The sequence below is a fragment of the Bidens hawaiensis genome, unplaced genomic scaffold, assembly GCF_021521415.1.
Source record: "Bidens hawaiensis isolate Kalapana, Puna unplaced genomic scaffold, B.hawaiensis_p1.1 tig00036363_1, whole genome shotgun sequence".
NCBI lineage: Eukaryota > Viridiplantae > Streptophyta > Magnoliopsida > Asterales > Asteraceae > Bidens > Bidens hawaiensis.
The window spans coordinates 6,805-32,751 of record NW_027505407.1 but is presented as its reverse complement, the minus strand read 5'-3'; the positions used below and the strand labels follow the sequence as shown (position 1 = coordinate 32,751).

Sequence of the window (25,947 nt, the reverse complement as noted above, 5' to 3'; positions counted from 1 at the left end):
GTTTATTTTTTTTACTATCAAATTGGTTTTTTAATTTAAATAATATATATATATATATATATATATATATATATCTTTTTTAAAATAAATAAGATATTAATTTTTATTATATCCTATTTTATAAGATTTTTTACATCAATACTTTGGTAAGAATAATTTTTAATTTAATGAGATGTTATAACCCGTTTAAGGAATATATGGGTTTGGTAAGACCCATACCCATGAATTCGGGTCAAATGCATGAGAAGCCTCCATTTAAAAATCAAGCAAATCTGGTGACTCCAAAAAAAGGGGGAGCGACCACATCGCGACACGTGGGATTTTTATGTCTTCGTTTATATATATTATTGATATATATATATATATATACACACTAGTTTTTATCCCCCGTATTACGGGTGTCATTTTATATTATTTGTTTTTAATATTTATCTATTTTTTGAATTTTGATTTTTTTTATTGTATGAAATTAATAATATACTTTTGGTTTGATGATAAATTGTTTCACAAATAAATGAAATGTTATAACCTGGTTTAAAAGCTATATGAGTTTGATGGGACCCAAGACCCGTTTATTTTTTTACTATAATATTGTTTCTTAAATTATAAATAACATATATATATTTTTTTAAATAAATCAGATATTAATTTTTAGTATATTCCTACTTTACAGGATTTTTATATCAAATATTTAGTGAGATTAGTTTTTAATTTAATGAGATGTTATAACCGGTTTATGAAATATCTGGGTTTGATAAGACCCATACCCTTGAATTCGGGTCAAATGCATGAGAAGCCTCAATTTAAAAATCAAGCAAATCTAGTGACTCCAAAAATAGGGGGAGCGACCACATCGCGGCAGCTAGGATTTTTATGTTTTCGTTTATATATATTACAGATATTCTTTACGATTCTTAGTCTCAAGCAAGACTTGTTCTCTGGGTTTAACTAGTAATTTTGTAGTTTAAGATGCCCATACGAATGTACGAGTTTTGGTTCTCTACCCGGCCTTGATGGGCCTAGACCCGTGTTAGTCGTTTTAATATATAACACAAAACCACTATATGTTTATTCACATATTCATGCTTACCTTCATCCCATCTGTTGTAACAAATGCAGTATTCACGTTTCCTCTTAACAAAATTCAACATTATCGTAGGGTCAAACAAAGACCACACTACTATTAGTAGTTGACTTCAATAAAATCACATAATAAAATAGTTTAGTTATGCTACAAATCAAGAACTACAATGGCATCAAGAGCCAATTGCACGTGAGAAATAATTTCAGAAATTCTAGCTTTGATTCATCTTGTTCTTGATGGCATTCGACGTGCATTTTTTGTCATATCAAACGTTTCGTAATAATCAGTATCGTCACCACCAAAATCATCTTCGTCTTCGGTTTCATTAACTTGATCTTTAACTATATGTATCACCTTTCTCCTACTCCCAACACCACTCTTCAACCATTCAACCACCTCCTGCATGCTAGGCCGATTCTCGGGATTGCTGTCCGTACAAGCCATGGCTATCTTGACCACAACCTTTAGCTGTGAAATATCAAATCTACCCTTCAATCTCGGGTCAGTGATGTGATCATATGTGTCGTTTTGTACAAATGGTGTAGCCCATTGCACAATATCACGCTTGATACCTCCAGGGAGCTTTTCTAATGGCTTCTTTCCACTTACAATCTCAAGTAATAATATTCCGAAGCTATAAACATCACAGCTTTCCGATACCTTGCCCCACATTGCATACTCGGGTGCAAGGTACCCTAGTGTTCCCTTCACCCTTGTGGTCATATGAGTCACCCCATCTGGTATAAGTTTTGCAAACCCGAAATCAGCAACTTTTGCTTCGAAATCTGAATCTAGAAGTACATTACTAGCTTTTATGTCTCTATGGATTATATGAGGAGTTACTTCATGGTGCAAATACCTAATCATCAATGCCAAATTTACCCAACAAAATTAAAAAAATTGATGTAGAATTTTGATTAGGGGTGCTTGGGGCTGCTTTTTAAAAGTGATTTAAGGTTTTTATATATAATAATTACTATGGAAAAGTAATTTAAAATATTCAGATGAAAAGCAGAGGCGGGTCGGTTGTGGAAAGGTACTTGAATAAATTAACTGAAAACTTGAACTTTCCATGTTCAAGGGTCCAAATTTCAGGTCTAATTTCATTTAAATTCCGAGTTTTGATTAAAAGAGCAATAAAATCGTTATACTTGGAAGATGTTTTTTTTTTTCCGTTACACTAAACTGATTTTATATGTGTGATTGTATGCTATTTAGAAAGGGATATTAACAAACCATGTTGACCAAAATAATTATCAACTGAATCCGAGTATGGGATGTTTAAATTGGCGCAGCAGATGTTAATATGGGCATACCACCGTGGCACAGCAGATTTGACGAAACAAATTTGACGCAACAGATCACCTTGACGCAGGAGACAACCATAACTATTAGCAGATTGTTTTGTTAAATATTTTGGTGAACATGTTAGTTTGATGATTATCCCTTAGAAATGGTATATAAAAATGTATGCAATTATATTCCAACATGTTACGAGTAGGAACCTTAATTATTAGCACTTAAGTCTTGCAACTTCATATTTAGGAACTTACGCTAATCCTTCAGCAGAACCAATGGCTACGCTCATTCGTCGCCGCCAATCTAGGAGGCAATCTGCTGCAAGTTGGCCATGGAGGTGAGTGAGCAAGCTGTGATTTGGCATATAATCATATACTATAAGTCTTTCGTCTCCACCCACATAAAATCCTTTTAATCCCAATAAATTCTTGTGTTGAACTCTCCCAAGAATCTCCACCTCGACCGCAAATTCCATTTCAGCTTTAGCATTTACCGACTTGAGCCGTTTTACTGCCAACTACAAGACATTTAAATTAAGGGTTTATACTTTGTATTACGTAATAAAAACTAATCAATCATCATAAACTATATCATAAGACTATGACCACGAAAAGGTATAAAATATTGCCTCGGCGCCTTTACTTGTTCGACCCCAATAAACACTCCCAAATCCACCTTCACCGATCTTGTTATCGCTGTGGAAATTGTTTGTCGCGTGCACTAGTTCTTTGAGGGTGTACATATTCCATGGGTAATCCCTATTCTTTTGGGGACTGCACAAGAAATTGAAATCAAATAACTGGATGATACCAATTCCCTGATGCATGGTCACCTCAAATTAAAGAAGTGAAAATATTAAGATTTGAAGAAGCATACCTGTTCTTTGGTTCTTGATCATCATGAGAAGTGCAACAGAAACAGTTCTTCAACGTGTTCCTCATCGATGTCACGTTTAAAGAACTGAAGATTAAAGTTGAGTGTGTTAATATCGCACAAGAAATTATGGGAAGAATTTAGGGGAGAAAAACAGGTGGAAACAGCAAGAAGATGTTGATTTTCCGGTGATTACAATGACGAATGAGAGACAAAGTTGGATTTAAGGGTAGAACTTTGGAGTTGGTCATATGGTTGAAATTAGGCAGCCTGCTTTTTTTAGTTTTTTTTCCTAACAATATGTCACTATTTTTGTCAGAAAAATATTTTATTTAAATCTTAATCGTAATCAGGAATTGAAATATTCTTATTCTCTCTTAATGGTAAGAGTATAGTAGTAAACTGACAGCAAAATTATATTTCTTAGATGTATATGGTTTGTTTAATGTTTCTAAAAATGTATTGTTTGTTCTTATATTGTTGTTATGTATATAAATTTGACCAAGTCTTAATATCTTTTCTTTGTTTTAATATGTTTTGAAAACTTTAAAACTATGTGTAGTCATAACTCTTCACATCCAGGTATTATGCGTCACGTGGCGCACAGTCAGAGTTATGGTTTTTTACAAAAACATGCTGTAGTCATAACTCTCCACCCCCAGGCATTATGCGCCACGTGGCGCCCAGTCACTTTTACACTTTTTGTTTTTTTTTTTAATTTTTAATAAAAATAATCAAATAACAATAATATTTTATTAAATAAATATTACATGAAAATAAAAAAAAACTATTCGTCGTTGCTGTCGTCGTCGTCATCTTCGCCCTCGTTGTCTTCGCCCTCTTCGTCGTCTTCGTCGTCGTCATCGTCGTCCTCGTCGTCGTCTTCATCGTCTTCGCCATCGTCGTCGTTGACTTCATCATCGTCTTCATTGTTGCCCTCGTTTTGATCATCGTTTTCACCAAGCATAGGCCGATACATCCAAAGATGTTGGACCAAATCCTCCTTTAGTGCGTTATGTATCTTTCTTGACCGCACGGAATCCGAGTTTCGAGTCGTTGCTCCATACTTGCCGGAGTCCGTGGTGGATCCGGGTCCGGTATGAAAGTTGGACATATTGCTCTTCCCTCGTCCTCGATGATCATGTTATGCATTATGATACACGCATACATAGCACATCTCATTCTTTCTAAAGACCACAGACGACAAAGATTTTTAACATAATGCCATCGTTTTTGAAGAACACCAAAACACCTCTCGATATCCTTTCTCGCAGACTAATGCACTTTCTTAAAATACTGTCTTTTTTCATCCATCGGGTGTCTGAATGTTTTAACGATTATCGCAAACTCTGGATATATTCCATCACCCAGATAGTACCCATGATGGTAGAAGTTATCGTTAGCCCAAAACGAAACGACGGGAACGGTCCCAGATATGTAACTCTCCATCACAGGAGACTACTCTAAGACGGTTATGTCATTGTTGGAACCGGGAACACCAAAGAATGCCGACCAAATCCAAAGGTCGTATGAAGCGATCGCTTGAAGGCTGTCCGTTGGTCCCTTTTGGTCACCTCGTGTGAATTGACCTCGCCATGCAGTTGGACAATTATCCCATTCCCAATGCATGCAATCTACACTCCCTATCATGCCGGGGAAACCATGCACCCTTGTATGTACCTCGTAAAGACGTTGTAAATCGTTAAAGTTGGGTTCTCTCATATATTGTGGTCCATATAGTTTCAATATTCCTATATTTTACAAAAATTTTATAAAATAAATGATCACAGTAAACAAGTGATAAACTATTTAAAAAAAAAAAACAAAACGTACCGTAACAAAAATACTCCAAGGTGTCCCGAGTTGTTTTTTCGGCCATCTTTAAATACTCGTCGTTGATGTCGGTCGTGTTTCCGTAGGCGAGCACGCGTACGGCTGACGTAACCTTCTAAATAGCCGTGAATATTCTGCCTAAATAGTAGACACAGGTAACTAATAATAAAATACTAAAGATACCAGCCATCTTTTTTTTTAATTCTGACTTTTTAAATTCTGACACAGGGTATTTATTAGATCGAATGTATTTAAAATGAAAATAAATATAATTGTTAAATATTTAAATTTTCATTTTTTAAGTAAGTATGAAAACCCTTTTTCACCTGCTAGCTCTGTCCGCCACGGGTTAGCAACATAAAGTGCGAATAAAGGTTCATCGGGACATTTTCTTCAACAACTAAAGCCCTTAGCGTCCCTCGAGCGTCAGGCTTTTGCTGAAAGTAATCAAACTCACGCTCCAAATCATTGGTGATGCGCATAAATAAATTTTTAGACATCCGAAAACGACGCCTAAAGGTCTTCGGGTTCTTGTATCTCGGCGAGTCGCAGAAGTAATCAGCCATCAACCGGTTGTTGGCTTCGGTACGATCTCGTTCGATATATGCTCTTTTTGAAACGGGGGGTGGTGGAGAGCTAATCGCACTCGTAACGGAACTCATATACTTTGTCGCGAGCATAATCGCACTCGTAACCGCCTGTTCCTCCTCCACGTCCTCGGCTTGTTGGTCGGGCCCGAAAAACTGTTTATATATAGATGGAGGATCCATATATAGTGAATTTTGTGTAAGGAATTATAGAGTTGAAAGAGAATGATGAGTTTTGATTGGGGATGAAATGGTTTAATATATAGGAAATAATTTTTTTTTATTCTCCAACGGTAACATGCAACGGTCATGTCCTTGAATTTCGTGCCATTCCTAGCGTTTTACATACAACGCAGATAAAAAAAAATACATAACGCAGGGGGGCGGGGCGGTGTACCCCGCGTTTTCCTCCAAAACGTTGGTGGCAAAGCTGCCACTACGAACGGTCTAACAAGGTGTATTTGTGTTAGATTAAATTAATCATTAAAGTCTTCGTTTAATCTTCTTGTATTTACTTTACATTTACTTCATTCTTTTTTTATTCATTCTTTATAGTTATAAATATTGTGCACCCCTAATTTGTGGGTATGCTAGTATTCACATCTCACAATCATCATGTTTAAATGGAAAGACTCGTTCGTCAAAGCGAGCATGTGGTGTAATATAGGTGCGAGAACGGGATGGATCGAGACATTTATACCCTTTGTATTGGGAACAATATCCCATAAAAATACATGAAATGCTGCGTGGAGCAAGCTTGTTGGTAGAATAGTCACTAGTGTAGGGATAGACACGAAAGTTATTATAATTGGGCTTTCGAGAAAAAAGAAGCTCGAAAGGTGATTTTCCATCCATAATCTTGGTGGGAAGCCAATTAATGGTATAAATAGCTGTGCTAAATGCTTCAACCCAATATGCAGGAGGTACATGCCCATTAAATAACATTGCCAAGCCAGTTTCAACCACATGTCGATTCTTTCGTTCAACTCGACCGTTTTGTTGTGGAATGTATGGGCAATATAATTGATGAAGCGTGCCATTAGACTCAAATAAGTGTTTCACATGTTGATTTACAAACTCTGTAGCGCCGTCTCTTTGAGAAACTTTTATTTTACAGGAGAATTGAGTTTGCACAAACTTCATGAGAATAGATAAAACTGTACGAAACTCGGACTTCGTTTTTAGCAGATAGAACCACGTAAACCGAGAAAAATCATCCACAAAAATTGCGTAGTACCGGTAACTATTAACCGACTTCGTTTTTACCGACGTTACCGGTAATTATCAACATGTGAAACACTTATTTGAGTCTAATGGCACACTTCATCATATATCTTGCCCATACACTCCACAACAAAACAGTCGGATTGAACGAAAGAATCGACATGTGGTTGAAACTGGCCTGACTATGTTATTTAATGGGCATGTACCTCATACTTATTGGGTTGAAGCATTTAGCACAGCTTTTTATACCATTAATCGGCTTCCCACCAAGATTTTGGATGGAAAATCACCTTTCGAGCTTTTTTTTCTCGAAAGCCCATTTATAAAAATTTCCTTGCCTTTGCTTGTCGTGTCCATCCCTACACTCGTGATTATTCTGCCAACAAGCTTGCTCCACGCAACATTCCATGTATTTTTATGGGATATTGTTCCCAATACAAAGGGTATATATGTCTCGATCCATCCACTTCTCGTACCTATATTACACGACATGCTCGCTTTGACGAACGAGTCTTTCCATTTAAACATGATGGTTGTGAGGACAATTGTAACTCACTACCCTTGCAAACCTTCTTGGACCACTCTTACCAGATACAACCTACACACCCTTCCCAAGACGTCCAACCTACACCTTCACATAACTCTCTTACCAATTCTAACCCACCAACCCATTGTGGTCACTGTTGTGACCCACTCACCTTTTACAAACCCAATCTACAACCTAATACTCGTACATCCATACCCCAACCCTTTACACCACCAGTCTCTCCCTCCTCTAGGCCTACTGTCACGACCCACATAAGCCAACCTGACTCTTCAAATATTCCACATAACTCAACAACTTCAACTGATGCTCCCAATGAACTCCCATCATCACCTTGGGCTGCATCAAATCCAAAATGAAGATCATATTGTTCCAATAGTTTGCATCAGCACCCCATTTAATAATATCGTAAATGTAGGCGTCTATAGAATAGAAAGATTAAAATGTTAATTTTTTTAATGATAATTAGTTGATCGATTAAAATCCAGAATTATAACCTTAAGGGATTTTTGACTATTTCAACTCCTCTTTTCTGATTTTGTTCTTTTATAAGTTTTATAAATAATCAATGTATTAAAAATGATTACAAATCATACTTAAAAAGTAATCAACTATCTTTTTTCGGGAAAAAGCGATTTAGGAGGCTGTAAGAATGTAAGTTAACTTTTAGCTTGTTTGACCTATTTGACTCGTTTCATTTTAAGCCAAGTTTTCCATTTTTACGTTATGACCCGTTTGTGATAATATAAAGCCCAAGTCAAACTATCATCGTAAACGGGCTGTAACCAAACCGCCACCTCTAAATCATAATCTGATTGTTAGACTTTTGTTAATCTTTGATCCAGTTATTAACACCAGCAGTAGCACCACAAGAAGTTCAAACTAAAGATGACAAGTTACTCTGGGAACTACTGAAAAAGAAACGAATCTGTCAACAGCCCGAGAGCCCATTCGGACATACAGAGCCTTTTCATGTCGGAACCAGCACCAAAAATCCTAACACAACAACTAGAAAACCATCCATGATTCACAGTCATAGACCTACAACACGGGCCTACAGCAAACTGAAAACGCACTCATCAGGTTCCTTGCTCGCATTGGGCTTATCGCCTGGATTATCATTATCAAGAAAATGAAATCTTATCAAAGGTATAAATCTCTTTTCTTCGATCACGTACATGTTATTAGTATGAATGAATAAGTGGATATTGCGCTTTTCCTATAAACTATAGTTGTTTCGCATGTCGTTGATGGTTGGATATGCACATAGTTGCAAGCTTCTGATACTTGTGAAAAGTTAATAGTATGTGTTGAAATTGGTTTAAACTTTTGACTGAATCCCCTCACATAACTCCTGATGTATGGCTCGGTAAAGCTGACTCGTGGCTCGTAACTTGTTTGTAATTGGCTCAGTAAAACTCACTCGTAATTCAGCTCGAGCTAGTTGGCTCATATAAACATTCGAGCCGAGTTCCAACTGAAGGTAGCTCATAGTTTAATTCTCTGTTATTTGAGACTTACATAACTTGATATTATTGTTAGTTATCAAAACAAAGATAAAATGAGCCAACTTATCGAGTCACGAATAGGATTGAACTGAATACGAGCTCAACTTCCAGCTCGGGTTAAAACATTACAAGTCCGACCAATGTGATGTCCATCAATGTGAACGGCAGCTATGAATACTAATTACAAAAGATGCAAGTTGTTTCTTGATGCATAAACAGTTAGCTTTCCTGACAGTTATGGCTCATAAATTTTGCTCAGAGAATGTTCATGTGACTCTTAGATGTAACCTTCTAAATACTTAGGTGGCATATTTATATGTCATCCTTGTAATTATTAACCTGACTACTGACATGCAACATTGATCACAAGTAGGCTTGTTTGCAAGTATAATCGTTCTAGCATAAACTACATGTTAAAAACTTATAGTTGGCATCTCCGCCGCAACACGCGGGTAATGCCTACTTACACGTCCAAAGGACGCAATCCGAACAATTATTAATTTAATTGAAAAAATATATAAAATATTTAAGAAAATTATTGGGAGTGTTTGATTGGATAAAATTTGGACTAAATGTTGGATCTAAAACGGATGAAGACAGGAGCATCACGGCTGATTCTCACACCGGAGAGTGGTCACAAGGAGGAACCCCCCCTTCTCAGTGACGAGCTCACGGTGTCTGTTTTGCAGGTTATCAGAAGAACCATCTTCCAAGGGTCTAACCCCTCGTGGGAAACATCTATCTAACCCCCAGGTTACTGGTAATCTGCCCGGGGTCCGGTTAGTGTTTCTTCATTGGCGCCATCCGTGCATAAAGTTAGAACTACATTTTTCTCCAGTTTTTTCAAACTTCTACAAAGATGGTTAGAGAAATTCCGGTAACCACAACCCCAGCTACTGGGGGGAATACCGGTAACACAGTTTTTACAAACACTACCCCAGTTACTCATGCCGGGGCAAGTGAAGTAAATTTTACGAACACTACCCCAGTTACTCAAGCTGGGGCAAGTGCAGTAAATGATCGCCTACTGGGATCCACGGATACCCAGTTTGAGAAACGAAGACTCCCCCGCCAAACTCTCGATGAAGTTAAGGCATGGGCGGAGGCACGACAAAAGGAATTCCAGGCTGAGTTGGACGAACGCTTGCGTTCCGTACAACAGGCCGACGAATTCGAATACTGGGAGGATGACTCGGAGGAATCCGACTCCGACGCGAACCCTAAACATAGGGCAAAAGGGAAGCGTAAGGAAACGGAATCCCAACCGAAAAGGCATTTTGGACAAGCCTTCAAACCAAAAAGCACAGGAGGAAGTCCACGAGACTTCTCCAAAACGTTCAGACCAAACGTTGCAAATGCGGGAACGTCCAAATTTGCAAGAGACATTGCGGAAGCAATCGCCCCAAAGAGTGCCAAACAAATGCCTAACATAGGCACATATGACGGTATATCTGATCCAGACGATCATTTGAACAGGTTCATAGCGGGGGCAACCGTCAGCAATTGGACGGAACCCACGTGGTGTTACATGTTCCAAATGACGCTTGTTGGGGCTGCTAGAGCCTGGTTCGATCGTCTACCGGTCAACCACATCTACGACTGGGCAGACTTCCAGCAGAAGTTTAGCCAACACTTCAGCCAGCAACGGAAGTATACCGAGGAGCAATGGACAATCCTCAAATGCATACGAGAAGAAGATGAATCTCTGCCAAACTTCATCACTCGCTTCAACTCAAAGAAGCTAAGTTTGGGCAATATCAGCGAAGATCTTGTTCGCGCTGCCTTCATCCAGGGCGCGCATGACCCAGAGCTCATCCGCACCCTAACGGGTAAAGATGGCATGCCATCCACATGGGATGCCATCATGACAGCAGCAAAACGCTATGCGGAAACGGAGAAGCAACTCGGTAGAGATCTCCCACAGAGCACAAACCTCTACACCCAGAAGACGAGAGAAGACAACGTCCTCACCGCCCGACTAAATAAAAAGCGGAAGCTTGGCATTTGGCAGTCAAGGGTAAACTTTGACACCTCATCCGGCTTGCAACATCGATTAGGCGGAAGGGATAATGTACAGCCGCACCGGAACTCCAGATGGACGCCACTCACCAAAAGCGTCACTGAGATATTCGCCACTGAAGAGCTCCCGTGGCCAAAGCCTCCAATAATCCGACATCGTCACGATGCTGATCGGAGCAAATACTGTGACTTTCACAAGACAAAAGGCCACAACACTGAAGAATGCATAGACGTAAAAGACATGGTCGAAGCATTTGTCAGAGATGGGACGCTCGCGCACCTCGTGGCGCAATAAAGGCTGAGCAGGCGAGTGCGTGTAGAACCCCAGCTGGGGAAAACACGAATAAAAATTCCAGCTTCAATGTCGAGACTACATGCTGCGTAAAGAACGAGATCCCGAACCAGGTGCGTATCGGCTCGATGGCACTCCCATCCCAACAATATGGAAGGGAGCTCATTTACACAGTTTGCATGTAAATCAATTCCAATTTGTAAAGAAAAGGCCAAGAGCCACTTCTAATGGAAATGATTCTCTTTAGAACATCGAAGCTGATGATTTTACATTTATACTTTTCTGAACACTGGTGACGGTATTCACATTACGTGAAGTCGTTGCGTGGGAAGGCGGTCCTACCCGCACAAACCCAATAACAGGAAAAAACCTTCACGCAGGTCAGTTGAAGGGGAAAAGTTCAGCACCCAAAAATGAAAGTGCCGGTCTATCCGCACGAATCATAATGAGGAAACTGAACAATAACCTATCAACAACCGCGCGTCGAACGGTTAAACTATGCAACACTGGTGACGGTATTCACATTACGTGAAGTCGTTGCGTGGGAAGGCGGTCCTACCCGCACAAACCCAATAATGTGACAAACCTTCATGCAGGTCAGTTGAAGGGGAAGAGTTCAATTATCCCATTAAATGAAAGTGCCGGTCTATCCGCATGAATCATGAAAGGAAACTGAACACTAACCTATTGACAACCGTGCGTCGAACGGTTCAAAACAAAATTCTTAAAAGGATGAGGAAAACCTACACGCAGGTCAGATAAGGTGAGATAAGGGTAAAGTTTTGCCATCCTACTAAGTGCAAGTGACGGTTCTACCCTCACAATCACGAAAGAGGAAGCAAAACTTCACACCTATTATCAACCACGTTCAAAGGTTAACTTATCCTCAAAGGATGAGGAAAACCTACACGCAGGTCAGATGAAGGTTAAAGTTTAGCCATCCTACTAAGTGCAAGTGACGGTTCTACCCGCACAATCACGAAAGAGGAAGCAAAACTTCGCACCTATTATCAACCACGTTCAAAGGTTAACTTATCCTCAAAAGATGAGGAAAACCTACACGCAGGTCAGATGAAGGTTAAAGTTTAGCCATCCTACTAAGTGCAAGTGACGGTTCTACCCGCACAATCACGAAAGAGGAAGTAAAACTTTAACCCATTAACCACGTTCAACAGGTTAACTTATTCTAAACACTTGGAAAATTGCTAATTTAAACTAAGTATGCAAGTCATAAGTTTATAAAGCAAGAAACCCAAAGAAGGAAATAACAATCTTATACGCAAAAAGATTTATATTTCACAAACGAATTATTACAAGAATGGCCGGGTAACTACCCGCCTAAGAAAAGAAAATAAATACATCTGTACAAGACTATCCTAGCAATGGGAAGGGATCTTCAGGATAAACTTCAGGGCCGCTTCCACTTGGACCCGCTCCATCAGAAGAACGGGGCGGTTCGAGGAAAGCTTTAAGGATAGCTAACCCATCATCAGCAGCAGCTACTTGGTTCACCTTCTCCACCACTGGATGCGGGAAGGCGGCGTATTGATTTACTGCTTGGTCATATATGGCTTCAGTATCAACATTTTACAAAGGGAAGTTGGAAGGCGGAAAGCCTTTCTCAACGAACCCTAGACCAAGCAGGAAGCCGGCCCGTTCCCCATCCTCGTGAGAAGCGTTGAGGGCTGCGCTCATAGCATCGTCGTAGGATGTCTCTGAGAAGACCCGATGCACAACCTACAAAAGAAAATATACAAGTGTCAAACACCTTTTCTATGTACAAAGGAAAGCGTGAAGACGTAAAGCTAAACATACCTGAGGCAACGCTTCTCGAAGAAGCCATTCCTTGGCAACCAGAGCTTCTTGGAGGGCGGCTTGAGCTTGGGTGCGGGCGCGTTCGGCTTCGCTTTTGTTAAGGTTGGCAAGTAGCACTTCCTTTGCAGCAGCCTCTTCAACGCCCTTAAGCTTCCGCTCGGTGTGATCAAGCACGCCCCTCTGGTCCAGGATCTCTTGGAGCTTCTTGGCATCTTCCATCGCCAAGGCATCATGAGCACGTTGGAGAGCCTCCAATTTGGCCTTGAGCTCCTCGTTCTCCACGCGTAAAGGCTCAGCAACGGCTTCAGCCTTGGTGGCCCTCTCGGTTGCGTTCCTCGCAGTCTCCTTAGCCAGCCGAAGCTGTTCGTTAACAGCTTGGGCAGCCTTGGAGCGGGCCTCGAGTCGCGCTTGAACCTCAACCTCGAGGGCCTTGAAGGCCTTCTCCTTCTCCGCAGCAGCTGCGGCCAACTTTTGGTTCTCCTCCTGAAGAGCCCGCGCTTGAGATACTTCCTTGGCGCGAGCTGCTTTTAACTTGTCGTTTTCACGACAAAGCAGCTCGACGCGCGGCTGCATCCGGGCCTGGAGAACCCGAAGCTCATTGGTTAGCCTACCCTCCTGGTAGCTAGCCATGGCTTCCCCCAACGCACCATGGGGAGCAGCGTGGCGAGCCCATTCCACACACTCCACAGGGGTACGAAGGGTTGTTCCTAGGCGTATGTTCCATCGCGGAACATACACTTCATTGGAATCCGACACTGCAAAAAACAAAAAAGCAGTTAGGAAAAGATGATAAAAAATATATATATATATATATATATATATATATAAGTGAAAAAGGGCCAAAGGAACCCTACGCACCTGTAGGGTCTATAACAGGCCGATAGCCGCCGAACACATCACCTGAACCCAAAGGAAATCCATCCAAAAGGTCAGGCAGATGGGAAGGTGGCAAAGATTGGCGAGTACTCCCATGCGTACCTGATGGGCCGGCCGTCGGTGCCGGTGGCGGGGGCATGGTGGCAGCCGCCGCAGTCGCTGCCGCATAATCCGCAGCAATAGTAACCGCCGGCTCGGTGAAGGATGCTGTAAAAATTGCACTCACGGCCGGCGGTGACGTCAACTCGGCTAGAACAGTCGGCTCAGAGTGAGCAACTGAACCAGCGGGAGCAGGCGCAGGCGCCTGGGTCGACGCCTCAGGTAGGCTGACCAAGCCTACCGTCATCGGCGGAGAGGTACTCCTCTGCGCTCCACCCTGGAATGCGTCAACATCCACGCCTGCACAAGAAGATAAGTGTTAACAATAAATTTATGAAGTATGATAAATCTACAAAAACAAGGATGTTTGTACTTACGGGTTTTCTTGAGCCTGAACGTACGGACGGGCGGGGACGAGCCCGATGGAGCCGGTCTCTTGATGCCGGTCACCGTCGTCGTCAATGGTTCTCCGGAGGTAACAGTCGTAGCCTCCGGAACAGTGGTCTTCTCACCACCGGGGTTCCCCGCCACCTCTTCACTATCTGACTCGGTGTCAGATAGGAGCACCGGATCAGCTGTGGAGGCCACCTTCTCCTTCCCTTTCCCGCCGGCAGCCTTCCTCTTCCGCACCAGCGGAGGACCATCTGCGGATTCCTCAGAAGAAGACAGGATGTCAGGAATTCCAGCAGCGGGTACAGCATTGAGGGGTTGAGGATAGAGTATCGCCTTACCTGGCCGCCGTTGGCTCAGGATCTCGTGGCCCAGCGGATAGACCTCCACAAACCGATCCGCCGTTTGCTCCAGGATGGGCAACTCGTTCTCGTCTAGAGCACGAGTGCCCACCCGCACGGGACTGTCAGCTTCCCGCGGGTACAGGAGCGACTCCAAATCGTTCCCCTCTGAAAGAAAAGAAACAGTTAGAAGACAAACTCAAATCAGCAAGAAAGACAAGACATACCATAAGGAATAGAGTTCAAACCGTATTCGAGAAGGATGGGAAACCGGGACGCATCCTTCCATACCCGGCTCATCCCCAGCATCACCATCCCGGACTCCGCAAACCGGTAAACCGGAGATTGGACCCGGGATATCTTCGCGAACCATTCCGCCTCCTGGTAGCTGGAAGCATGAAGGCTCGGAAGCGCTTGTCCCTTCTTAAACTTCATGGCAATGGGGATGGCGCGGGCAGAAATGTAGAAGAACTCCCGCTTCCACGATCGGAGACTGCGCTCGGTCACGCAGATCTTCAAACCCTTAATACGGGTTGTCAGGGTGTACCACCCCTGGACGCACCTCCAGGTATAGAAGGTCATCAGGCGGTCCACATAGGGCTCAATACCCAGAATCCGGCACACCCACTCGAAGTGCCGGATCTTGGCAATCGCCATCGGATGCACCTCGGTCAGGTGCACACCGTGCCTCTCCAAGACACGGTACACAAACTTTGTCAATGGGAACCTAAGGTTCCCATAAACAAAGAATGCAGCATATACCCCGATCTTGCCACCGGGGGCATCGTACACAGTCTGGTGGGGTTCAGGAAACTCAGGCTCAAGAGACTCAAGCATGAATTTCCTGACGACATACTGGTACTGATCGACAGGTAGAGCACACTGGCACTCGCCAGCAGTACTCCTATCGTCGGCTACAGCTTCAGCATCATGGGAAGACATATTGCAGAAGAAGAAGAAACGATTTCGGAGGAATGCTCAACTAAATAAGGGAGTATTCACCAGAAATCGCCTTAGAGATGAAGAGAAGAAGTGAAGATGTGGATTACAAAGAACCCTCTCCCCCCTTATATAGTAATCGCAATTAATGCGGTGAATTTAATGCGGAGGAGAGAGAAATCGAAGGTGCAATGAAACTATGACACGTGGCAAAAAGCAAGCTGGAAACAGCTGTTGAAAGGACGTGTGCCAGTAATTTCGCGGCCACGCGCCCGAAAAATCGCGCACACGCGCCTGAAAAAGCGTCTGGAATGACCATATAATGTCACGTCACCATAACTTCCTGCACGTCCTGACACAGTCAGAAGAAACCGTCGCACGACGTTTCAGAGGTTTGGACTGTTCCTATCGTTCCACCAACCTTTCGAATTTCAAAATTCAAAATTTAAAAATATTAAAAAGTAAGCGGGAAAATACCCCTTACCTTGGCAAACAAGTAACCGTAAGACGGATGCGGGTACAGTGTAAAGGCAAAACCCTTCACATACCTAGCACCCGCAGGGAATTGAAGCCAAGTAAAACCTTGTCAAACAAGTAACTGTAAGACGGATGCGGGTACAGTGTAAAGGCAAAACCCTTCACATACCTAGCACCCGCAGGGAATTGAAGCCAAGTAAAACCTTGGCAAACAAGTAACCGTAAGACGGATGCGGGTACAGTGTAAAGGCAAAACCCTTCACATACCTAGCACCCGCAGGGAATTGAAGCCAAGTAAAACCTTGGCAAACAAGTAACCGTAAGACGGATGCGGGTACAGTATAAAGGCAAAACCCCTCACATACCTAGCACCCGCAGGGAATTGAAGCCAAGTAAACTTTGGCGAACAAGTAACCGTAAGACGGATGCGGGTACAGTGTAAAGGCAAAACCCTTCACATACCTAACACCCGCAGGGAATTGAAGCCAAATATTCCTCGGCAACCAAGTAACTATAAGACGGGTGCGGGTACAGTGTAAAGGCAAAACCCTTCACATACCTAGCACCCGCAGGGAATTGACGCCAGGAATACCTTGGAAGTAAAGTAACCGTAAGACGAGCGCTGGTACAGTGTTAAGGCAAAACCCTTCACATACCTAGCGCTCCGCTGGGAATTGAATCCAAGAAGGATCTTCTGGGCAATGCTTGCGGAAACGGAAATAACATCCCCGCATAGCGGGAACGTCGAGAACTACGTTGTTTGAAGCTCCAGGATGGAATTGGTGGTTTTAACATAATTGATCACTATGTTCAAAACTACCAAAACCTCATGGAGAGTCCACACAAGTGGGACTCAACGCTCCTGACTTGCGAGGAGGTTACAGACCTACCCGCATCATACCCAAAGACCAAGCAGGAAACTCGGGAATTTCTGCAAGTGACAAGGATTTCCGCGGGAAGAATCCCCCTGGAAAACCTTAAAAAACCCTTTTCAAAACCCTTTGCTTAAAGTCCAAAAGTTCACCTCACTTTATTAAACACGCATGAGAAGAACATTGGACTGGGGGGACTTGAAGAGGTAGGTCCCAGCAGAGCCCAGTTGGACCCGCAAGACTCACCTTAAACAGGGACGTCTGCGCAGAAACCAACTGGATCCGCAGGACCAACCATGCTCAGAGACGTGACGTCCTTACGCGCAGTACGCAAGCTGGTCCCGCAGGAAATGCCTCCCAATGGTGAAGGACTCCGCCTGTCCCCGCAGCCTCGGATACAAGCCATTAGGGAAGGCCACCCGCGCAGCAAGGCTACACGCACAAGGCACTTAGCTCTCATTCAGTGTCACCTGAAGGAATGAGCGAAGCCGGGAACAATCCCGCACAAGGGCGGGAGGGGGAATACTCCCGCCCAAATAAGCCAGTCCGTACGATACGGGAAGATCTTCTGTACTGTACCTGACGAGGTATGGGAAAAAGATCTGACTAAAGATACGACAGCTTATGGACAACAGTATGGCGAGCAGCATGCTCCTACACTGTATGTCACTATTAGCCGCTGCCTACTCACCAACTCTTGTCATACCACGTGCGTAGCCGGCAGTTGGTAGAAAAGGAACAGTATACAGCAGGCCTGGTCGCTATCAGCCGCTATCTACCCACCAACTACCAGCAGGGCACGTGCGTAGGCTACTGTTGGTGGAACAGGAACACTGTTGCAGCCGGCCATACCTCCTTGGAAACCTACCTTCGGCTATAAATACCCCAAATGGTATGACCATCATATCTTATCACATTATCATCATATTATACCTGATATCTGCTCTAGCAATCTCTTAATATACTTTTATATTTAAAGAGCAATCTAGTCTGATTCTCACACCGGAGGGTGGTCACAAGGAGGAACCCCCCCTTCTCAGTGACGAGCTCACGGTGTCTGTTTTGCAGGTTATCAGAAGAACCATCTTCCAAGGGTCTAACCTCTCGTGGGAAACATCTATCTAACCCCCAGGTTACTGGTAATCTGCCCGGGGTCCGGTTAGTGTTTCTTCAGGAGCATCACGGCTCAATAACTGAGGAATCAATCTACATTTATTTGTTATTTTGTCCATGTAATCATCTCATATCATACGTAATTAATTAACTATTGTAATCAAGAATCATACCTTAAGCTTGAATGTGAACGGTAATAGTTGAATCGGAATGATGTAGATTTTGGAGAAACTGGTTCAAAGCAGAAGCAATAATCATGAATTAAACCAACATAATAATCAACAATCATACAAAAGAATCATACATGGCGTTTGAATCTGGGAACATATCTGCAAATGATTAACCCTAATTTTCAAGTGGTATGATCGATATGGGGATACTGGAATGTTTAAAAGGGGTGGGTAAACGTGATGATGTCTTGAATGATTGTAACGGATGACTTAAATGTTGAACGATTGTCTAGAATGCTTATATGGCTTCTCAATTGTAATTGCAATTAATATATCGCCGGAGAATCTTAGATTAGGCCGGAGCATTCAATTGAAATTAATAATACGGCGTCTCACATAGAAGGTGAAAGGGTGCCAATACCTATTACAATGTAATATATATATATATAATATATATATATATATAATTTTGACGACTATGCTTTACATGTTTGCTTGTGATTTCGAAAATCTGATATATAATACAATTTTTTTTAAAAGAATAAAACTATTATTACATTTAAATGCATTAGCAAAGAGAGAATACTTGTACTAAAATGTTAATTGGTAACGAGTAAGTGCCACACGCCACTGACGTCGAAATTATTTATTTGTAAACAAAAATTCACATCACAGTATAGAAAATTAACGTTTTTATGGCCGGTGGTTCTTAGTTATGTTCCATCTAGCTAATAATCTTTTTTGGAAAGTAACCTTCGGACGTTGATGTTTGAAAAGACGGGGAAATGTTTTCTACGTTAATTGTTGGACTCATGGTGTGAACACATAAAGTTGGGTTGCGTTTGTATGTAGTAACCTTCGACCATTAGCTAATAAAAAACAAAAAAGAAAAGGAAAATATGTTAAGCTGGTGGAACTCGTGATCCCTAAATTATTAGCTGACAAAAAGCAAACCCATAGAATATATATATACTAGAATGCACCAGACCATATCCTGAAGATCTAAAGTATGGATTTACCAAACACAAAACCTAATCATATAACCTTCTCTTTACAGCCAACCGAAGATTTCGTGTATCACGACGATGCTTGTTTAATTTCTTTCCAACAAGAAGATCATACACCGGATCTTCGTGAGCATGATCGCAAGGGTAAAAGTAGTATAAGTTATTCTGCATCTAACACCAAGAAAAGAGGCAGTGGCGGCGAGGAAGACAATGACCAGATTAAGAAGAAAATGGTTCATAGAGAGATTGAAAGACAAAGGAGACAAGAAATGACCAAACTTTATGCTTCACTTAGGGATTTACTTCCACTTGAATTCATCAAGGTGAACTAGTTTGATTTTTTGTGTGTTAAATCTTGAGAATTTTTTTTTTCAGTCATATACTCAAACAAAAGAATTAAATTACAATAGAGAGGTGGGTAAGCGGGCAACATATTACGCCGCCATCCCCTTTTGCATGACAAAACTGATCCTACTAAAAACAAAGTTATAGGGTTCTTTGGCGTCGATAAGTAACTATGCACAACCCGCTAAATTCTTTTCAAAAACGTAATAGCTTCGGGGCAAGAGAACTAAATGTATATTGAAACTTATAATGTTAACTAAAACCCTTTATGGTTTCGGTTTCTAATTAGGGGAACCGTTCGATATCGGATCATATGAAACAAGCAATTCATTACATTAAGCACAAGGAGGAAAATATTAAAGAGCTCAGTGTGAAGAGAGATCAGGTCAAGATATTCTCAAATGCTTATGGAAACTCCACTTCTAACCTCCCTAATACTATTTCAGTCATGGTGAAATCGAGATTCTAATCATTAGTTGTTTAATAGAGGATGGATTCATGCTTTCTAGAGTATTAAACACTCTTGTTGAAGAAGGTTTTGATGTCACAAGCTACACTTTAACCAAAGTAAAAGATCGTCTGTTTCACTCTATTTGACCGAGGTACCATGTAAACTACATTGTTGATCTTTAGTTAAATGTCTTCAAATGTTAAATGTTTTCATCACTATTGTAGGCAAGTGATCTCGCATTGATCGATCCATCCATGTTGCAACAAAAACTAGCACTGGCAGCGAATACTTGGTCGAATTTCAATTAAGAATGTTGTAATCACAATTTGAAAACAAATCTATGCATCGTGCTCTTTTGCAGTGTAGCTGTTTTAGATCACATTCATTTGTGTTTTTGTAGACTCAAGTTTGACTTGCGATTTCAGGTCAGTTTAAAGAAGTTTATTCAAAATTTTCTGAATATATCTATTCTTATATTCTTAACATATTAGATACATCATGTAGTGCTGATCATGGTTTGCACTGATCTTTCAATATTGTTCTTCTACATATTACATTATCAATGTGTCACAACTTTCACCCTCCTTTCTTGAATAACACATACGGGAATATGATATAAACATTTATTATTAAGATCACAATTACTGAAAGTGCATGATCCAGATCATGCATGACATTATTTACGTGAAACACGTTATGATTCGGACCGTTTAACTTGTAATTTTCTATACTAAACAATATCGCGGAATAATACTGTAAAGGATTAACAACACATTCACTTATAAGCTCTGATATATTGATATAACAACTTGAGTACAAAATCAGAACTGTTACAAAATAATGAACATGAAAGCTTATTTATACTGCTACAGTACCTACGCGTAAGTCATGGTCAACGTATATGACTTATACGACCGTGTAAGTCTTATATGGATGATTGTGACTTACACGTTGTAAGCAGTTTACATAAATGACAATTTCAGCCCTTTACAAAACAAACTATTACATAATAAGCCCATAAGACCTAACATTAGACATTAATGCTCTAACAAACTCCCCATTGGATAATGCTAGATCTTAATTACAAACAAAAAATCCTAAATCTGAGTTATACTAACTAATGATATAGTAGACCTCGGTCATATCAACTTGAAAATTTGGATCTATCAAATTACCCATGGCTGCTTGAAAGCTCCCCAGGCACCCGAAGATCTAATCTGTTGACCTCGATCGAATCTATAGTAGTGATGGTGAATAAAATTTTGACGAAAACACCATCATAGATACGGATCATCTATCCAATATACAGATAGATGATATTATGGAAAATAATCCACCAACTTGCGGATATTAGACTTGAACAAAATTCTTGTGATCTTCCTTTCGTCCTTTCCTTGTAAATCCATGAACAAATCAACACTTTATCATCTTCCAAATCAGCATAAGTTGAATCAACAATCTTCATCTGCAACTACAAACTTAACACAATTAATAAACACAAAAGTATGATCAATAATCACCTTTAATGTATACTATTAAACTATTTCAGCTTCAACACTTTAACATTCCAACTTCTGAAAGACTCATTTCACATGCAATGTAATATATGAGTAACAAAACATATATTCATACCTTGATAGAGACAAACTAGTGGAAAACTTAAACTGAAACAAAAAACCGATATGAACTTTATGAAACAATTTATGTTTTAGCAGTCTTAAGTAGAGAAGTGCAGTACATAAGGTCTACATAACTGAGCATTAATACTGAAACAACCATATTGCCGGCCAGCCTCGAGACATGTGTTAACAGTTGACCCGCTAGATCTTTCTAAAACATATTATATTCCAATTTACGTATGAGTCCAGATATAAAAGTCAACGTATAAGTCCATAGAACTTATACGCCATATAAGTCAAAATGACTTACACGCTGCATAAGTTTATATCCTTATGCGTTCCAATTTAGGTCAAAATCAATGTGGACAGAATCAACACCAATAACTAAATCAAACTAGATCAATATGTTCGGAATATCATCGTTAAACATATACACATCAAAACCCTAATTTAACAGTTGAAAATCTCATTCGATTAAACCAAATGCATAAAGCACTGTTCATAGACGATAACAACCCAGATCTATCATTTAAGCATGATTTATACCTTGATTAATCCTTGCAGTGTGCAAGTCAACCTCAAGAATCAAAAAGAACAGTTTATATGGTCACAAATGATCAAGATATACGGGCACAATAGAACGTGTATGTTTTTTCTAGAAAGTCAACGGATAAGCAGATAAGAAATTATATGCGCATAAGTTCTTATTTATATTGCCCACATATCCGCCAGTGCAAGTTAATTTAATTATACGCCGTATAAGCTGGAGAGACTTATCCGCCCGTGTAAGTTAATTACTTATACATTTGCAAAATTTTAAACTTTGACAAATTTCACACATACGATTCTGATCAAGTTCAAATTAATGACCTTGATGAATCCTTTTGAAATCTTGAACACTTGATTTTAACAACAACCAATTTTTCAAATTCTGAAAAATTTAAGCAAGGAAAAATTAATGACCTTGAAAAAATCTCATGAACTTTTAAACCCCAACTTTGAAAATATTTGCCAAAAACAACCACTTGATACTAGTTCTCGGATATCCACACCCGAATCATCATTTACCAAAATCGAAAATAATACAGAAATATAAAATCTTTTTGGTTTAAGAATAAGAATGTTTTAAAAGGAAATATATCAAAATAAAACTATTACAATCATAAAGAAACATAGTTTTGCGATTTGAGCAAGAAATCATGTTGATTAATCCGTTCTTCAATCACGGTTTTCAGTTTCTATTATGTTTGATGTTAAGTCAGTTATGGATATTGTTGTCCACTTAAACTTTTGTAACAAAAGTTTCAGAGACATCTGATATGATTATGGTTCAATTAAGCACATAATATCATAACATGATCAGATTCTAATCTTGATTTAGGCTTATTTTGATTTTTACCATGTCACCCCAAGTTGACTTACACACTAGAAACAGCAGATCTAAACATTTTAAAATTTTAACATTTGGCAATCATAGAAACTCTAACATCTTAAATCTTATAATAAATAAAAGGAAATGAAGTTCGTTTATTTAAACGTGTGTTAATATTTAATTTAAGTGATTAAATAAAATAAAGAGTATGGACTTGGGTGGGAAAGATGGAATAAGGGATGAGATGGGCCTTAAATCCATGGGCTTGAGAGGGTATAAATACCCCCCCCCCTATACCTCCCTAAAAACCTCATTTCTATCTTTCTTATTCCCTACACACTCTAAAACACACACAAACCTCTCCTAACCTTCGGCCGTGAGCTAGGAAGAAGATCCTAGGACAAACCAAACTATATCTTGTTAGATCTTGGACACACATGCAAGATAAAAGATTATTCTTTATAACCAAGCTAACCCGTAGCCTAGAAATGTCAAAAGGTATGTTCTTTACATATAAAGGTTACGTTTTTATGAACGGTTTGCCCTAGAAATTAACCCTAGAGTAGATCGGATATAGATGAGCCATAAAAATGCAAACTTGATGATTAAAATGGATTTAATGAACTCATGGATACATATGGTTCGTAAAAGAAACCCTAGATCTAGCTTAGGAACGCTTTAACTCATAAAGGTTCGAGCTTTATGGGTGAACGGGCTAGACCTTAACCAAAAATGGAAACGGGGAAGTTTAAGGGTTGATCTCATATCATAAAATAAGTGAAAATAATAAAATACCCTTTAATAAGGGTAATAAAAGGGACGACTAGTAGCAGCTCATCGATTACATTGAATAAATCGAATACATGTGTATATTCGATTACACTGTGTAGATTCGAATACATGTGTATAATCGATTACATATTAAACTCGCATACAATACACAAATTCGAATACAATATATACCATCTATTACATTATGGAACTCGATTACAACAAAGGGTTCAAATACAATGTCTACATTGATTCCATCCATAAACTCGAATGAAAGAACTCGCATACAATGTATAGCTCGATTGCAATGAAAGGATCGAATACATACAACATGTTTGAATACATGTTGGAGTCTAATACATATGATACATTCGAATACGTGGTGTACATTCGCATACGTGACCATACTCGTATGCATTGATGATAAGAATACATGCTTAATTCGATTACAATATAAGGATCATAATACATGCATATGAATTCGATTACATGCATGGTTCGAGTACATTGAGCCATTCGATTACATGCATGGGCTGGCATACAATGGTGATATTCGATAACAATGGAATATTCGAATACAAGTATATACTCAATTACACTATGGTTCGAATACAAGGTATAGACTCGATTACATTATATATAATCGGATACATTGTATTAATCGAGTACAATGTACCTATTCAAATACTTTGCATAACCCGAATACAATATATATGATAGTATACGTTGAAAGACCCGATTACAATAAATAAAAGAAAGGAAATGAATGCACAAGCATGTTATAATTGAATATCAAGGGTAATTATATTACATCCGAATACATGCATGATGACTATGTGTTGTATTCATATACACACTCATGAAAGTGCATGTGTATTCTAACATCAAGTTAGTTGAATACATTAAGGTTTGGATGGAATTGTGTTTTAATTTAATGAATCCAAATACAAGGCCATTAGAATAGATCAAACTTAGCATTTTTGCTTAAACTCAATTATATGATTAGGACAAGTATTGATATATGTAACTAATGCCGAGCTCAGTTAAAGAAAGGGAAAACAATTAATGGAGAATGTAACAGAATCCAGGTGAGTTTCTTGCCCCATCTTCCTTGTTATGTTTTCGGGGCTGTGTGCATACTCAATATGAATGTAAATACACTTACCTTAAATGGTTAGTGTATGTCTTGATGATGAATGTGATAGTTATGTTTATATTATGAATGAATGCTTGATAGTACGTGAACGATCTCCGGATATTGCACGTATTGTTAAGGAGAGTACTTTTGTTTATATTATGAATGAATGCTTGATAGTACGTGAACGATCTTCGGATATTACACATATTGTTAAGGAAAGTATTATATTATGAATGAATGATTGATAGTACGTGAACGGTCTTCTGATATTGCACGTATTGTTAAGGAAAGTATGTATAGAAAGTTATGGATGGTTTTAGGATGTGTAGAATGTTACATGGTTGTATACCCTAATAATATATGCGAAGGTTAAGCATACCCTAATAATATATGCGAAGGTTACAGGGTTGCATACCCTAATAAGATATGCGAAGGATATAGGGTTGCACACACTAACAATATATGCGAAGGTTATAGGGCGTAATGCTCTTTAAAACGTAATGTAGGAATGTGAAAAAAGAAGGTATGAAGGTAAGTAAGCATGTTATAAATGAAAGTATGAAAGTATGAAGCATGTACGAAAGTATGTAATTATGAATGTGTAGTATGTTGTATGATTAACTAGAACTCACTCAGCGTAGCTGACTTATAGTATGCACGCAGGTGAGTAGAATGAGACAGCTAGCTTGAGTGGTACACATGACAGAAGAATAAGAGGCTGGCATCTGATGACTCAAGTTGTTTTTATGAACTGATGTTTAGTTTGTAAGACAAGAATGTTTGATTAAAGACAAGTTTATGAATCGTTATGAATGTTTAATGAAAGTTTTATATTCTGCGTAAAGTTCTAATTAACTCTGATATTTAGAACTATGTTTATGAGTAAATC

At 39.8% G+C, this 25,947-nt stretch overlaps 1 protein-coding gene and 1 pseudogene across 1 annotated transcript; one reads left to right on the top strand and one right to left on the bottom strand.

The window, feature by feature from the left end:
- Positions 1-1,157: 1,157 nt before the first annotated feature.
- Positions 1,158-2,934, bottom strand: LOC143612993 (PTI1-like tyrosine-protein kinase At3g15890). The gene is made up of 2 exons (XM_077086833.1): positions 2,638-2,934; positions 1,158-1,943 (listed from the first exon to the last, which is right to left on the bottom strand). Exons 1-2 carry the CDS (start codon positions 2,856-2,858, stop codon positions 1,307-1,309), a joined length of 858 nt encoding a protein of 285 aa, XP_076942948.1. The 5' UTR covers positions 2,859-2,934; the 3' UTR covers positions 1,158-1,306.
- A 16,363-nt stretch (positions 2,935-19,297) lies between these two features.
- LOC143612996 (transcription factor bHLH118-like) lies at positions 19,298-20,466 on the top strand (annotated as a pseudogene).
- Positions 20,467-25,947: the final 5,481 nt, after the last annotated feature.

Coding starts and splice junctions, on each gene's coding strand:
- LOC143612993 (XM_077086833.1), bottom strand. CDS start 2,858: ATGGAATTTGCGGTCGAGGTGGAGATTCTTGGGAGAGTTCAACACAAG. Junction 1,944..2,637: donor GGTTCTGCTGAAGGATTAGC/GTAAGTTCCTAA, acceptor ATTGATGATTAG/GTATTTGCACCATGAAGTAA.